The 16,523-nt window shown below is 45.4% G+C and overlaps 1 protein-coding gene across 6 annotated transcripts in view; it reads left to right on the top strand.

Annotated features, from left to right (window-relative positions):
* Positions 1–16,523, top strand: part of arhgef6 (Rac/Cdc42 guanine nucleotide exchange factor (GEF) 6) — a 174,546-nt gene that overhangs the window by 117,146 nt on the left and 40,877 nt on the right. For all 6 annotated transcript variants that reach the window (XM_041195755.1, XM_041195756.1, XM_041195757.1 and 3 more), the window contains 2 exons: positions 1,814–1,952; positions 10,480–10,539. In XM_041195755.1, the coding sequence (XP_041051689.1) occupies positions 1,814–1,952; positions 10,480–10,539 (199 nt within the window). The remainder of the gene's footprint in view (positions 1–1,813; positions 1,953–10,479; positions 10,540–16,523) is intronic.

Consider the following 16,523-nt stretch of genomic DNA (forward strand, 5'->3'; position numbering starts at 1 on the left):
AAACTTTCCTTATTTTCCCCCTGGTTCTTTTGCCAATTATCTTTAAATCTTTACCCTCTGGTTACCGATCCTCCTGCCACAGGAAACAGTTTACTCGAAGGGTGGTGAGTATGTGGAACAGATTACATACCCAGGGAGAGTGGAACAAAAGACTTTACAATAAAAAACTAGAGAGGTTCTCAGCAAATGGGATTCAGGGTCATCCTTCGAATCACGGAACGATAGATACATCACAGGAGAAGGTCGCGTGACCCATTCTGTCCGTACTAGCTCTTTGAATGATCTATCCAATTAGTCCCAATCTTCTCTGCTCTTTCCCCATAGCACTGCAAATTTTATTTTTCAATTATTTGTCTTGTTCCCCTTTTGAAAGTTATTATTGAGTATGCTTCCACTGTCCTTTCAGGCAGCGCATTCCAGATTGTAACAACACATTGGGCTGAATTTTCTGCCTGTTGGGTGGGCAGGAGGACCCGACCCAATCCCCGGGAGGCGGGGAGACGATCCCCGCCGGAGGAATGGGCCCCGCCACCAATTACAGCCAATTACAGCCCACCCAGTGTGACGTCCGCCAGGAAGCACTGCGCGCTCCCTGTGCGGGCTGCGGGGGAGGGGGGTGGATTCCCTAAATGCGAGAGTGGGCTGTTTCACGCATGCACACGAAAGAGCTCATCTCCCTGAGGCTAAGTGCTGTCTCAGGGAGATTGCTGAAAGTTGTTCAAACATTAAAAATAGAAAATTTAAAAAATCATTAACGTGTGCCCCTCATGTGACAATGTCACACGAGATGGGACATGTTCATAAATATCACAGAAACTTTATTAAACCCTACATGAGACCACATCTCGCCAGTGAATGAGGTTTCGTGTTTTTTCAGAAGCCCGCTGGGCTCCTGGCTGACCCACCAACCTTAAGGTTGGACGGGCAGGGCCTTTAATTGGTTTAATTATCCTGTCAGTGGCCTCTATTGGCCATTGACAGGTCGGCAGGCGGACAGCTGATTTCACTGTCCACCCGCCTTCCTGAATATTTAAATGGGGCGGGATGACCCCCGACATCATCTCGCGTCATTTTCACCCTGTCCCCAACTCGCCAATGGCAAAATTCAGCCCATTCTGTTTATAAAAAAAAAAGTTTCCTCATGACACCTCCGGTTATTTTGTCAACTGCCTTCAATCTGTGTCCCTCTGGTTTCCGACCCTCCTGCTGTGGAAAGGTTTCTCCTTATTTACTCTACTAAAACACTTCCATTAACCCTCCACTCTTAGGAGCACAATCCCACTTTCTACACATAACTGAAGTCTCTCAAACCCTGGCACCATTCACATAAAAACCCAAAAAGAGGTATCAATCTCAGTTTTGAAACTGTTAATCGAGCCCCAGCATTTTTTGAGAGCTCCAGGTTTCCACTCCCCCTAATGTGAAGAAACGCTTCCTGACATCACCCCTGAATGACCTGGCTCTAATTTTAAGGATCTGTCCCCTGATTCTGTACTCCACCCACCCCAGGCCCCAAATGCTAGAGGAAATAGTTTCCCTGCATCTACTCTAACAAATCGGATCATCTGTCATCCTTCTAAATTCGAGGGAATGCAAACCTGGTATATGCAATCAATCCTCATAATATTAAACTCGTATAGCCCTGGTGTCGTGCTGTAGAACCTACACTGCACTCCCTCTGAGGCTAGACTATCCTTCCTGAGGTACAGTGCCCAGAATTAAACCCAATACTAAGTTACCCATAGTAATCATTTTGTAAACTGGTCTGTGCCTTGCTATAGTATTGTAAAATTTATTCTATCTGTTCTGGCAGTGAGGAGTTGGATAAATTTATGGAAAGCCAAGGAGCAAGCAGTCCTGGGATTCTGATGTTAACTACAAGCCTCAGCAAACCGTTTCTGAGACTGGACAAGTATCCGGCGTTACTCCAGGAACTGGAAAGACACATGGAGGTATATGGACCAGACTTCCAATGGTGCTGTGCCTGGACAGGAAGGCTTATCATCGTCTGTGTTCGTTTTGTGTTGTAGAACTTAGAGAAGCACAGCAATTGCCAGCGCTGGGTGCAAGCCTACCAGTTTCTGAGGGGGGAAACAAATAAGCATTTCACATAGACCCTGAGTAATGAATTTGGATGAAGAGTCTTCACACACAATGTTAACCTGCCTCCTTTTTCAGGAGCCAGTGCACCTGTTGGGTATTTCCAGCATTTTCTGTTTAAATTTCAGATTTCTAACATTTATAATTTCTCATATAAAAATTGGGGGGATGTGAGCATTGGCCAGCATTTATTGCCCATCCCTAGTTTCCCTGGGGGGTTGGTGTGGGCTGCCTTCTAAACTTCGATGGAACTGAGTGTCTTGCCGGGACATTACAGAGGTGGGTACGAGTCAACTACGTTAGTGTGGGTTTGAAGTTATATGACAATCCCAGACTGGCAGGTTTCTTTCCCTAAAGGACATTAATGAAGTTTGCACGTGCACAAGCAATCAGCAACCATATTGCCCATTCTATCAAAAATCAAAGATTGTTTATAGCAACCTAATTCACAGGTTATTGTGTAACCTTCATGGTTGCAGGGTTTATTAAGTGTATTGCAAGTCTCTATATCTGTAACACAAGATTGAGATGATGTGTATTGATGACTGATATGAAGAGAGTGGCAATGGTTGGCATTTCCTTTGATATAATGTGGCATAACCTCATTGAGAAGTGGGTTCCTGCTGGCACAGTTTGCGTCATCAACGGGTAGAAATTTCAGGTTCCGTTTCAGCAGTGTGTCAAAATTAGCTCCAGCTGCCAGCAGAGAATGTCCTCTATTCTGTCTAACCATTGCCCCATCTTCAATCTTTCCCTGCTAAAGTCTGGTAACATCTGCTGTCTTGCAGTTTACTTCCCCACCTCGGCTGCCATTCCCTGTTTGAAGCCTCTTTATCTTGCGATTGACCTAGTCTCTATGCCAGGATGGAGCCAGCTGGCACACCTGATTTGATCGAGTATTGAATCTCATAGACATAATTCCATGTAGCACTGCTTCCTGTTTGTGTCGTGTTCTCCTGTCCACCACATCCCTGGCTTCTACTCCACTATCTGCAGAGTGAGCATTAGGCCTGGGGGAAACCTGTGACCTGAATTTTGAATCCAGTGCAGTTTCTCCAGTTCTCTTCCACGTTCCCAAAGTCACCAGGGTGAACTTGATCGGACATTTCCCTTCATTGCTGCTACTCCCAGGTGTCTTTTCCTGCACGGTAAACAGTTGTGTCTGATTTGAAGAGTGCTGAGTTCTTTGCTGCCTGAACAGATCTGTGCACCCTGCACCATCTTATCTTGCATTTCTCTGTGATAATCTGCGGCTGCATGTATTTTTGAAAAGTGGTGCAGTGCACCACGAGGTCGACTGTCTGAGCCACTAGCCTGGCCAGTGGTAAGCCAGCAGTAACATCAGGACTGCATTTGCATCTCACTGCAAACCCTTACCCTGCCCATCCACTTATACAAGGCAGGGAAATGCTGCAGCTGCCCCAGTGTTTAGTAAAGCTGTGATATATTTCGCCTTGCTTCAGTTTTAATGTCAGTCCTGATTTCAGGTCCTAAATTTGAATGTGATGACGTTGTGCTAAGTGAGGGAACCAGAGTAACGATAGTTATGTCAAGCTGAGCTATGGTTTATATCATGCTTAGTATTGATTCATTACTCGTAAAATTTCCACTTCCGACTCACGCAAAGCTTTGAAGGATCACAGTGACCAAGAGGGAACTGTGATGATTAATTTTTGCGGAATGGGAAACTGATTGGTACCTTGTGTTTAACCAACACCCGCTGCGCCTACCCCCCCCCACCCACCCCCCCCCAATCATGTTCCTTCTCAGTATTTCATGTTAGTTCTCCCTGGAGAGCCAGAACCCAAAAGGCCTTTGCTCAGTTCAACAGTGTCTTCACTAAGTTAGCACACTGTGTCATGTGTGTCATGCATTACGTGTGATCTGCTATCACCAGTACATTCACTGTCCTGACTGCTAGAATTGGTCAAAAAATCTTTTACCACGTTAGGCAGAGAGCCAGATCCTGAACTCTGCTACCAGCACAGCATCCAGTAGTGTTTCATTGCACATCTCAGCTGTAAATGGGAAGTATCCTGAGCTGTGGCGTGTTAACAGTATAGCATTATGTTTTAAATATATTTTTATTCGTTCTCAGAATGTGGGAGTTATTAGCTAGTCCAGCTTTTATTCCCTATCCCTAATTGAGAAGGTGGTGGTGAGCTGGCTTCTTGAACCGCTGAAGCCTTTGTGGTGTAGGTACACCCACAGTGTACAAATGATTGGCAGCTCAACATTCTGGGATATAGAATCTTCAGGCAAGACAGGGGAGTGGGTAAAAGAGGAGGAGGCATTATATTATTAGTTAAGGAGTCAGTTACTGCAGTAAGGAGAGATGATGTCTTGGAGGGGGCATCGAATGAAGCTTTATGGGTAGAGTTTAGGAATAAAAAAGGGGTAGTCACATTATTAGGTGTTTACTATAGACCCCTAGATAGACCCCCAGTGTGAAATTGAGGAGCAAATATGTGAACAATTTGCGGAGGTTGTAAAAACAATAACAATAGGGTAATTATATTTGGTGATTTCAACTTTCTCAACATTAATTGGGATAGACATAGTGTTAAGGGCTTGGATGGAGTGGATTTCCTGAAATGTGTACAGGAGAACTTTTTAGGTCAATAAGTAGAGGGTCCAACAAGGGATGGTGCAGAGCAGGACCTAATTCTGGGGAATGAAGCCGGACAGGTGGCTGAGGTGGTGGTGGGGGAGCATTTTAGTGATAGCGATCACAACATGGTACAGTTTAAGCTTGTTATGGACAATGAAATAGACAAGTTGCAAAAAAAAATTTGGATTGGCAATAGTGGATTTTAGTAAAATAAGGCAGGATCTGGCCAAGGTAGACTGGAACAGCTACTTGTGGGGAAATCTACAGAGGAGCAGTGGGGGGTGTTCAAAAAGGAAATGGGGAGGGTACAAGCTCAACATGTTCCCTCTAAGGGTATAGGAAGGAGTAACAAGCCCAGAGAACCATGGATGACCAGAGATATTCAGGATACGATGAGAAGGAAAAGAGAGACTTTTAGCAGGTACAAGGGAAGCAAATCAGTGGAGGCATTAGTGGAGTACAGACAGTGCAGGGTGGAGCTTAAGAAAGCAATTAGGAGAGCAAAGGGGGGATATGAGAAAGCTCTGGCTAGTAAAAATAGGGAAGATCCCAAGAAACTCTATAAGTAAATCAATGGGAAGAGGATAACTAGGGAAAGAGTAGGGCCCATTAGGGACCAAAGGGACAATCTATGGGTGGAGCCAGAGGACATCGCTAGAGTGTTGAATGAATACTTCACATCCGTCTTCACCCAAGAGAATGATGATGAAGGTATCGAACTCAGGTAGAGAGACTGGGAGGTTCTTGAGCAAATTGATATAGGGAGTGACAAGGTATTGGAGGTGTTGGCAGGCTTAAAAGTGGACAAATCTCCAGGTCTGGATGATTTGTGTTCCAGACTGCTGATGGAGGCAAGGGAGGAGATTGCAGAGGCTCTGACCCAAATCTTTAATTCCTCTCTGGCCACGGGGGAGGTGCCAGAGGACTGGAGAACAGCTAATGTGGTTCCGCTATTTAAGAAGGGTTATAGAGATAAGCCAGGGAACTACAGGCCAGTGAGTCTCACATCAGTGGTAGGGAAACTATTGGAGAAAATTCTGAAGGAGAGAATCTATCTCCACTTGGAGAGGCAAGGTTTGATCAGTGATAGTCAGCATGGCTTTGTCAGAGGGAGGTCATGCCTAACAAATTTGATTGAATTGTTTGAGGGTGTGACCACATTGTGTAGATGAGGGTAGTGCAGTTGATGTAGTTTATATGGATTTCAGCAAAGCCTTTGACAAGGTCCCACATGGGAGATATATAAAGAAGACAAATGCACATGGGATACAGGGTAATTTGATAAGGTGGATTCAAAATTGGCTTAGTTGTAGGAGACAGAGGGTGATGACAGGAGGATGCTTTAGTGACTGGAAGCCAGTGTCCAGTGGCATATCACAGGGATCTGTGCTGGGTTCCCTATTATTCATCATTTATATAAACAACACGGATGACTGTGTATGGGGGGGTAAGATTAGTAAGTTTGCGGATGACAGAAAGATTGGCCGGGTGGTTAACAGTGAGGTTGAGTGTCTTGGGTTACAGGAAGATATAGACGGGATGGTCAAATGGGCAGATAAGTGGCAGATGGAATTTAACCCTGAAAAGTGTGAGGTGATACAGTTTGGAAGGAGTAATTTGACAAGAAAGTCTTCAATGAATGGCATGACACTAGGAGATTCTGAGGAACAAAGGGACCTTGGCGTGTGTGTCCATAGATCTCTGAAGGAGGAGGGGCATATTAGTGTGGTGGTGAAAAAGGCATATGGGACACTTGCCTTTATCAATCGAGGCATAGATTACAAAAGTGGGGAGGTCATGTTGGAGTTGTATAGAACCTTGGTGAGGCCACAGCTGGAGCACTGTGTGCAGTTCTGGTCGCCACATTATAGGAAGGATGTGATTGCACTGGAGGGTTGCAGAGGGGATTCACCAGGATGTTGCCTGGGATGAAACATTTAAGTTATGAAGAGAGGTTGGATAGACTTGGGTTATTTTTGTTGGTGCAGAGAAGACTGAGGGGTGACCTGATCGAGGTGTACAAGATTGTGAGGGGCATGGACAGGGTGGATAGGGAGCAGCTGTTCCCCTTAGTTGAAGGGTCAGTCACAAGGGGGCATAAGTTCAAGGTGAGGGGCAGGAGGTTTAGGGGGATGTGAGGAAAAACCTTTTTACCCAGAGGGTGGTGACGGTCTGGAATGCACTTCCTGGGAGGGTGATGGAGGCGGGTTGCCTCACATCCTTTAAAAAGTACCTAGATGAGCACTTGGCACATCATAACATTCAAGGCTATGGGCCAAGTGCTGGTAAATGGGATTAGGTAGGTAGGTCAGGTGTTTCTCACATCTTGGTGCAGACTCAATGGGCCGAAGGGCCTCTTCTGCACTGTGATTCTGTGATTCAGTGCTCATAGGATTTTGGTTCCAGGATTTTTACCCATCAACAGTGAAGGAACAGCGATATATTTATATATTTCCAAGTCAGAGATGGTGTGTAGCTTGGAGGGGAACTTGCAGGCAGTGGTGTCCCCATGTACCTGCTGCCCTTGTTCTAGGTGATAGAGGTCACTGGTTTGGGAGGTGCTGTTGAAGGAGCCTCTGTTGAGTTGCTGCAGTGCATCTTGAAACCGGCAGTACAGGTTTCTGAATCTGCAGGCTCAAGTGTACTGAAAATGTTTTGTTCCTGGTTCAAAAGAAAAGCTGAGTCTGTTTTGAAGGACCTTAATGTACCTTAATTTGATGTTGATGTGGTGCATTTTCTAATATGGTTTTAATATCAGCAGTTTGCCAATATTTCAAAAGGAAATTGCGATTGCAATTCTAAAAGTGGTTTCACTCACCGTAACAGATTAGACATCCAGCCAGATTAAAGGGATAGGCATGAATTATAAACTTCAAGCAAAGTTACATTCATTACGGTCTTACAATCCCCTGAAGAGATGAATGTCCCAAATGACCAACAGAAATAAACCGGAGGACAAGATTTCACTTCTTAAGATTTTTTACTGTAAGAAGCAAACTAAAATCAACATAGATCAAACATTAATTAACAAGCAACTAATACATCAAACTAAAGAAAATGGCAAGTTTTGCATTACTAACTAACACATCCAAAATATGAATAATAAAATGCTTTTACTTAATGCCACGCTTCTGGCAGATATATAGCATTAAAGCACCCACTCCAAACTCATTCCCAACTATCCAGCAGTTTCATCTCTGCTCACCAAACCTCGAGTGTCCTTCGATATCTGCTTAAGTTTTCATGGTTAAGATTATCATGAGCAAGGCACATCTCGACGACACCTCCTCTCCCTCAGGTCACAACAGTCCTGATGATCCAGAGACTCTGGTTTCTGACCACTTTAAATGACTTAGCCGTCACTGGTAAAACTCTTTACCCCTAGAAATCTTTACTTCCTCCCATCATTTCTTATACACAGAACAGCGATGAAACTCCTTGGGGGAGTTCCAGTTCTTCTCATGCCTGCTTCTCTGCAGCAACTGGCCTTTGTTCTGTGAGATGCTGTGAAAGGTGCTAAAACTGCCACTCCACCTCAGTGAGTTTCTGTTTGAGTTCCTGTCCCTTTGGCAATTGGAACACATGGGCATTTCTCTGAACTGAGGTGTTTATCAGGAATTCAAATTACACATTCATTTCTAGAATTCTCTGCTTTACCTTCAGGTACAATGTTTTACACTTTAAAATATAATCGTCTCGTAAAATTCAATGTTCACGACAAAGGTCCTGTAAGTTCAAAGCACTTTTACAAATCTTTTCTTTTCTTTTTGAGGCAAGCTCCACTCCAGAAGCCTGAACGCATAATCTGGGCCGACACCCTGTAGTGCAGTACTGAGAGAGTGCTGCGCTGTCAGAGGGTCAGTACTGAGGGAGAGCTGCACTGTCAGAGGGTCAGTACTGAGGGAGTGCTGCACTGTCAGAGGGTCAGTACTGAGAGAGTGCTGCGCTGTCAGAGGGTCAGTACTGAGGGAGAGCTGCACTGTCAGAGGGTCAGTACTGAGGGAGTGCTGCACTGTCAGGGGGTCAGTACTGAGGGAGTGCTGCACTGTCAGTGGGTCAGTACTGAGGGAGCGCTGCACAGTCAGACGCAGTACTGAGGGAGTGCTGCACTGTCAGAGAGTCAGTACTGAGGGAGTGCTGCACTGTCGGAGGGTCAGTACTGAGGGAGCGCTGCACTGTCAGGTTCAGTACTGAGGGAGTGCTGCACTGTCAGGGTCAGTACTGAGGGAGTGCTGCACTCTCAAAGGGTAAGTACTGAGGGAGTGCTGCACTGTCAGAGAGTCAGTGCTGAGGGAGTGCTGCACTGTCGGAGGGTCCGTACTGAGGGAGTGCTGCACTGTCAGAGGGTCAGTACTGAGGGAGTGCTGCACTGTCGGAGGGTCCGTACTGAGGGAGTGCTGCACTGTCAGTGGGTCAGTACTGAGGGAGCGCTGCACAGTCAGACGGTCAGTACTGAGGGAGTGCTGCACTGTCAGACGGTCAGTACTGAGGGAGTGCTGCACTGTCAGAGAGTCAGTACTGAGGGAGTGCTGCACTGTCAGAGGGTCCGTACTGAGGGAGCGCTGCACTGTCAGAGGGTCAGTACTGAGAGAGTGCTGCGCTGTCAGAGGGTCAGTACTGAGGGAGAGCTGCACTGTCAGAGGGTCCGTACTGAGGGAGTGCTGCACTGTCAGTGGGTCAGTACTGAGGGAGCGCTGCACAGTCAGACGGTCAGTACTGAGGGAGTGCTGCACAGTCAGACGGTCAGTACTGAGGGAGTGCTGCACTGTCAGAGAGTCAGTACTGAGGGAGTGCTGCACTGTCAGACGGTCAGTACTGAGGGAGTGCTGCACTGTCAGAGGGTCAGTACTGAGGGAGCGCTGCACTGTCAGAGGGTCCGTACTGAGGGAATGCTGCACTGTCAGAGGGTCAGTACTGAGGGAGTGCTGCACTGTCAGAGGGTCAGTACTGAGGGAGCGCTGCACTGTCAGAGGGTCAGTACTGAGGGAGTGCAGCACTGTCAGAGGGTCAGTACTGAGGGAGTGCTGCACTGTCAGAGGGTCAGTACTGAGGGAGTGCTGCACTGTCAGAGGGTCAGTACTGAGGGAGTGCTGCACTGTCGGAGGGTCAGTACTGAGGGAGTGCTGCACTGTCAGGGGGTCAGTACTGAGGGAGTGCTGCACTGTCAGAGGGTCAGTACTGAGGGAGTGCTGCACTGTCAGAGGGTCAGTACTGAGGGAGTGCTGCACTGTCAGAGGGTCACTACTGAGGGAGTGCTGCACTGTCGGAGGGTCCGTACTGAGGGAGTGCTGCACTGTCAGAGGGTCAGTACTGAGGGAGTGCTGCACTGTCAGTGGGTCAGTACTGAGGGAGCGCTGCACAGTCAGACGCAGTACTGAGGGAGTGCTGCACTGTCAGAGAGTCAGTACTGAGGGAGTGCTGCACTGTCGGAGGGTCAGTACTGAGGGAGCAGTGTACTTTCTTGGAGTGTCAGTCCTTGCTCGGTCAGGCCTATATGTGACTCCAAATCCACAATGTGGCTAACTCTGAAATGGCCTAGCAGGCCACTCAGTTATATTCCAGAAGGTAACACATCATCTCCTTCTCAAGGGTAATTAGGATTGGGCAATAAATGCTGGCCCAACTCCCTACTGCACTTCGAAAATAATTCATTTGCGTTGGAGCGCTTTGGGAGGTCAAGGGATTGTGAAAAGTGCTACAGAAATACAAGTTGTTTCTTTAAATATATTTAAAATGCTTAGTTTGAAATTTTCATTTTTGGTTTTCAGGAATCCCATCCTGATTATCCGGACATTTTAAAAGGAATGACATCATTCAAAAATCTAGTGGTAAGTTAGAATAGGTTTTCGGAGCCTGGTGTATCAATGCCCAGAAACCCATCGCCACGCTTGAGAAACTCTCAGCTTCTCGTTACTGAGCAGTCCAGGTCTTAACTTAGGATCTTGCTGTTTAGCTGGTTTAACGTTTGCAGGTGGATCCCACAACAGGACGAACACCGCACTGATCTCAGAGGCACCAACATCCTTTCCGAGCTCGGATGACCAATGCTGCACCCCACGCTCTGTCTTTGACCAGCACAGTGGCTTGTTCTCTGTCAGCTGTGGCTTAGTTGGTAGCACTGTCTTGTCTCTGAGTTGGAAGATTGTTGGTTCAAGTTCCACTCCAGAGACTTGAGCACAAATCCAGGCTGACATTCCCGTTGCAACATTGAGGGAGTGCTGCACTGTCGGAGGTACAGTCTTTCAGGCAAGGTGTCAAACTGAGGCCCCAAAGGACATCATCCCATTCGCACTATTTTGAAGAAGTGCTGGGAAGTTCTCGCCAGTGTCCTGGTCAATAATTATCCCTCAACCAACTTCACAAAATAGATTATCAGATCACTAATCACATATCATTTTCTGATCTTACTCACACAACATTACACAATGACTCTACTTCAACAATACTTACTGGCTGTCTAACCCTTTGGGACATCCGGAGGTTATGCACTGCTGGTTTTGAGGTGCAATCCAATGCCTTCCAGGTGATTTCCTTTGTTGATGTCAACATTCATCCTAAGTACTTTGTGTGGTCTGTGATCATTCCTAAATCCTTTCCTTTCTCAGTCCCTGCCAGTGAAGACCCTTACTCATGTTAAATCTCTATAGCATTTGTTTAATTTCAACGAGGCTTGTTGCAAGCATGAAGTGCGCTTTACTGCTCCACATTCTGATGTGGCTGCTTGCTTGCTTGAAAACACCTAAATGATTGTGTGAAATTTCCAGGGCCATTTTGGGAACCAGTTCTATGAAGTTGGTCATTTATTTCCTCTTCCCATCAGCACTGAGTACAGGAAGCAGAGATGAGCTCCATTTCCTTTGGGTGCACTGCCTATTTCAGTTCAATAACTCGCTCACAACAAAAACAGAAACAGAAATACCTGGAAAAACTCAGCAGGTCTGGCAGCATCGGCGGAGGAGAGCACAGTTGACGTTTCGAGTCCTCATGACCCTTCAGCAGAACACATGAGGACTCGAAATGTCATCTGTGCTCTCCTCCGCCGATGCTGCCGGACCTGCTGAGTTTTTCCAGGTATTTCTGTTTTTGTTTTGGATTTCCAGCATCCACAGTTTTTTGTTTTTATTTCAATAACTTGCTCATGTTTGCTATATCAAAATCAAGCTGAGGAAAGTTATCATATTTAACACCCATAATCATAGAATCTTACAGCATGGAAGGAGGCCATTTGGCTCATTGTGCCCATATTGGCTGTGTCCAGTTTTGCCCCACCACACTTTTTTCTCCAAAGCCCTTCTAATTAGTCCTCTTCAACTACATGCCCAATTGGCTTTTGAAAATCTCCAAGCTACCTGCTTCCACCAGTCTTTCAGTTAGTGCCTTCCAGGACTTGAACTTCTGTGTGGAGAAATTTATCCTCGTTTCCCCTCTAGTTCTTCTGCCAATTATTTTAAATCTCTGACTTCTGGTCATTAACCCCATTACCAGAGGAAACCATTTCTCCCTATTAGCTCTATCAAAACCCTCATAAGTTTGAATGGTTCTCATTGGATCCTTTCTTAACCTTCTCTGTTCTGAGGAGAACTGTCCCAGTTTCTCCAATCTCTCCACATTAACTGAAAATGCTAAACCTTGGTATCATAGTTATAGGGGGAGGCTAATTAACCCCTCAGGCCTGTTCCCCTATTCAGTGAGATCACGGTTGATCTGCAACATAACTCCATGTACCCACCTTTGCCCCATAACCCTTAATACTTTTGGTTAACAAAACTGTATTGATCTCAGATTTAAAATTACCAATTGACCAATCATCAGTTGCCGTTTGGAATAGAGAATTCGGAACCCTTTGTGTCTTAGTCTAATTTCATTTTTGAAAGACCTGCCTCTAATTTTTAGTCCATGTCTGCTATTCCCCAGCCAGTGGAGATCATTTCTCTCCATTTACTCTATTTGTTCCCCTTAATGTCTTGAAAACTTCAATCCAATCACTGCTTCAGTGATTAAATTCCTAGTTGAACTTCTCTGCACTCTCTCCAGGGCCTTGACATCCTTCCTTATTGTGGAATCCAGAATTGTACACAATACTCCAGCTAAGGCCTAGTTAGAGATTGCAAAGGTTCAGCATAACTTCCTGCATTTGTATTTAATGCCCCTATTTACAAATGCAAGTATCCCATTCATTTTCTTAATCACTTTATCAACTTGCTCTGCCACCTTCAAAGATTTGTGAATATGCATTCCCATGTCCGGCTGTCTGTTTCTTCAACCCTACCCTTATTGGGAGATGGTGGCGCAGTGATAATGTCACTGGACTAGTAATCCAAAGACCCAGGTTAATGTTCTGGGGACATGGGTTTGAATCCCACTACTGGTGAAATTTGAATTCAATTGATTAATTTAAAAAAAAATTATAATATAAAAAATACTTGATTGAAACCTTTAAGACCCTGAGGGATCTTGACAGGGTGGATATGGAGAGGATGTTTCCTCTTGTGGGAGAATCTAGAACTGGGAGTCACTGTTTAAAAATAAATGGTCACTCATTTTAGACAGAGATGAGGAGAAATTTTTTCTGAGAGTCGTGAGACTTTGGAATTCTCTTCCTTAGAAGATGATTGAGGTAGAGTCTTTGAATATCTCTAAGGCAAAGCTAGATAGATTCTTGATAAGCAAGGGGGTGAAAGGTTATATGGGGTAGGCAGGAATGTGGCGTTGAGGTTAAAATTAGATCAGCCATGATCTTATTGAATGGTGGAGCAGGCTCGAGGGGCTGAATGGCCTTCTCCTATCTCATGTTTCTAACCTCCCTCAAAATATTACCATTTCACAGGATCACAGAATTTTAATGGCACAGAAGGAGGCCATTCAGCCCATCGCGTCTGCACCAGCTCTCCAAATGAACTTTATGACCTAGTGCCATTGCCCTGCCTTTTCCCCATACCCCTCCACATTGTTTCTATTCAAATGATCATTTAATTCCCTCTTCAATGCCTCAGTTGAACCTGCCTCCACCACACTTCCAGGCAGTACATTTCCAGACCCAAACCACTCGTGTGAAAAAGTTTTTTCTCACCTCACATTTGCTTCTTTTGCAAATCACTTTAAATCTGTACCCTCTCCTCCTTGATCCATTTACGAGTGGGAACAGCTTCTCTCTGTCTACTCTGTCCAGCCCCCTCATGATTTTGAACATTTCTATCAAATCTCCTCTTAGTCATCTTCTCTCCAATGAGAACAGTCTCAACCTCTCCAATCAATCCTCAAAGCTGCAATTTCTCATCCCTTGAACCATTCTTATAAACCTCTTCTGTCCTCTCTCCAATGTGTTCGCATCCTTCCTATAGTGTGGCGCCCAGTACACAATATTCCAGCTGAGGTCTAACGAGTGTCTTATATAAATTCAGCAAAACCTCCCTGCTCTTGTACTCTATCCCCTATTAATAAAGCCCAGGATATTATATGCTTTATTAACTGCTCTCTCCACTTGTCCTGCCTTCTTCAATGACCTATGCACATAAACACCCAGGTCTTTCTGCTCCTGAACCCCCTTCAAATTTCACCCCTTATTTTACATTGTCTGTCCATGTTCTTTCTACCAAAATGCATCACCTCACACTTCTCCACATTGAACTTCATCTGCCACCTATCTGCCCATTCCACCAACTTGTCTATGTCCTCCTGAAGTTCCACACCGTCCTCCTCACAGTTCACAACACTCCCAAGCTTCGTATCATCTGCAAACTTTGAAATTGTCCCCTGCACACCAAGACCTAGATCATTAATATACATCAGGAAAAGCAAGGGTCCCATTACTGACCCCTGGGGAACACCATTACAAACCTTCCTCCAGCCTGAAAAATATCCATTGACCTTTTTGCTTCCTATTTTTCAGCCAATTTTGTATCCATGTTGCTACTGTCCCTTTTATTCCACGAGCAATAACTTTTCTCTCAAGTCATGTGTGGCGCTGTGTCAAATGCCTTTTCATAGTCCCGTGTACACCACACCAACAGCATTACCCTCAGCAAACTTTTCTGTTACCTCTTCAAAAAACTCCAGCAGGTTAGTTAAACACGATTTTGCCTTTAGAAATCCATGCTGGCTCTTCCTTATCAACCTATATTTTTCCATGTGACGAATAATTCTAATCTGAATAATTGTTTCTAGAATCTTGCCCACCACTGAACTGAAACTGACTGGTCTGTAATTGCTGGGTTTATCCTTACAACCTTTTTTGAACAAGAGTGTAATGTTTGCAATTCTCCAGTCCTCTGGCACCACCCCTGAGTCTAGGGAAGACTGAAAGATTATGGCCAGCGCCCCTGCAATTTCTACTCTCACTTCCTTCAATATCCTTATGCATCTCATCCAGTCCCAGTGCCTTGTCAACTTTAAACACTGACAGTCTATTCAACACTTCCTCCTTGTCTGTCATCATGGCCTGGGTAGCATCTACCTCCTTGGTAAAGATGGATGCAAAGTATTCATTTAATACCTCAGCCATGGCCCTTCCCTTTTAGGTCCCTAATCAGCCCTATTCCTCCTTTTACCACCATTTTATTATTTATATGTCTATAGAAGACTTTGGGATTCCCCTTTATGTTGGATTTTATTGCCCCTCCATGTTGTCCCTCCCAAAATCATCTGCATTAAACTATATTTGTCATGTGCCTGCCCATTTCACCAGTCTGTTTCTGCCCTCCTGGAGTCTGCTGCCAATGTGCAAATGGGATTTGTTTTTTCCCTGCCAGCAGGTTATCCATTTGATAATCCTGACAGTTTGACTTTTGTTTACCTCCCGACCTTAGTACTTTTAAAATTCCGTTACTCCGGCACATGCAGTTGCGTTATCTTTATTGATCAGTAAGTGTTTTAATATCCTGCATTTCGTAATTAAGAAAGGATGATGCATCGGCCGTGGTAGTAGGTAGAATTCCTGCCTCTGAGTTGGGAGATTGTGTGCCCGAGCCCAGCTCCGGTTTGGTATCTAATCAAGCTGATGCTCCAGTATAATACTGAAGGGAGTGCTGTACGACTGAAGTGTGCGCATCTCTCAAATGAGGCTTTAAACTGAGGCCCCATCTCCCCTTTAAACTGAGGCCCCATCTCCCCTTTAAACTGAGGCCCCATCTCCCCTTTAAACTGAGGCCCCATCTCCCCTTTAAACTGAGGCCCCATCTCCCCTTTAAACTGAGGCCCCATCTCCCCTTTAAACTGAGGCCCCATCTCCCCTTTAAACTGAGGCCCCATCTCCCCTTTAAACTGAGGCCCCATCTCCCCTTTAAACTGAGGCCCCATCTCCCCTTTAAACTGAGGCCCCATCTCCCCTTTAAACTGAGGCCCCATCTCCCCTTTAAACTGAGGCCCCATCTCCCCTTTAAACTGAGGCCCCATCTCCCCTTTAAACTGAGGCCCCATCTCCCCTTTAAACTGAGGCCCCATCTCCCCTTTAAACTGAGGCCCCATCTCCCCTTTCAGCAGGTAAAAGATCCCATGGCCGCCATTTGAATAAGAACAGATTTCTCCCTGGTGCCATGGATAATATTCCTCAACCAGCAGAGTGAAAGATAATTCACACTACCTGACATTTCACTCGGCTTTTTGGGAGCTTACTGTGCAGAAATTGGCTGCCATGTGACGGTTTACACTTCAAAGTTAGTAAATGCTTGCGAAGCACTTTGGGATATCTCAAGGATGTGAAAGATGCTTCGTAAGTGCGAGTTTGTCCTTTCCAACAAGCTGTGTTTCTGTCAGCTGATTGGTTTTTAAGGAATGTACAGCTTTTGGCCTCTGACTCGATTGAAGCTGTTCCCTT

The sequence above is a fragment of the Carcharodon carcharias genome, chromosome 9 (genome assembly GCF_017639515.1).
Source record: "Carcharodon carcharias isolate sCarCar2 chromosome 9, sCarCar2.pri, whole genome shotgun sequence".
Lineage (NCBI taxonomy): Eukaryota > Metazoa > Chordata > Chondrichthyes > Lamniformes > Lamnidae > Carcharodon > Carcharodon carcharias.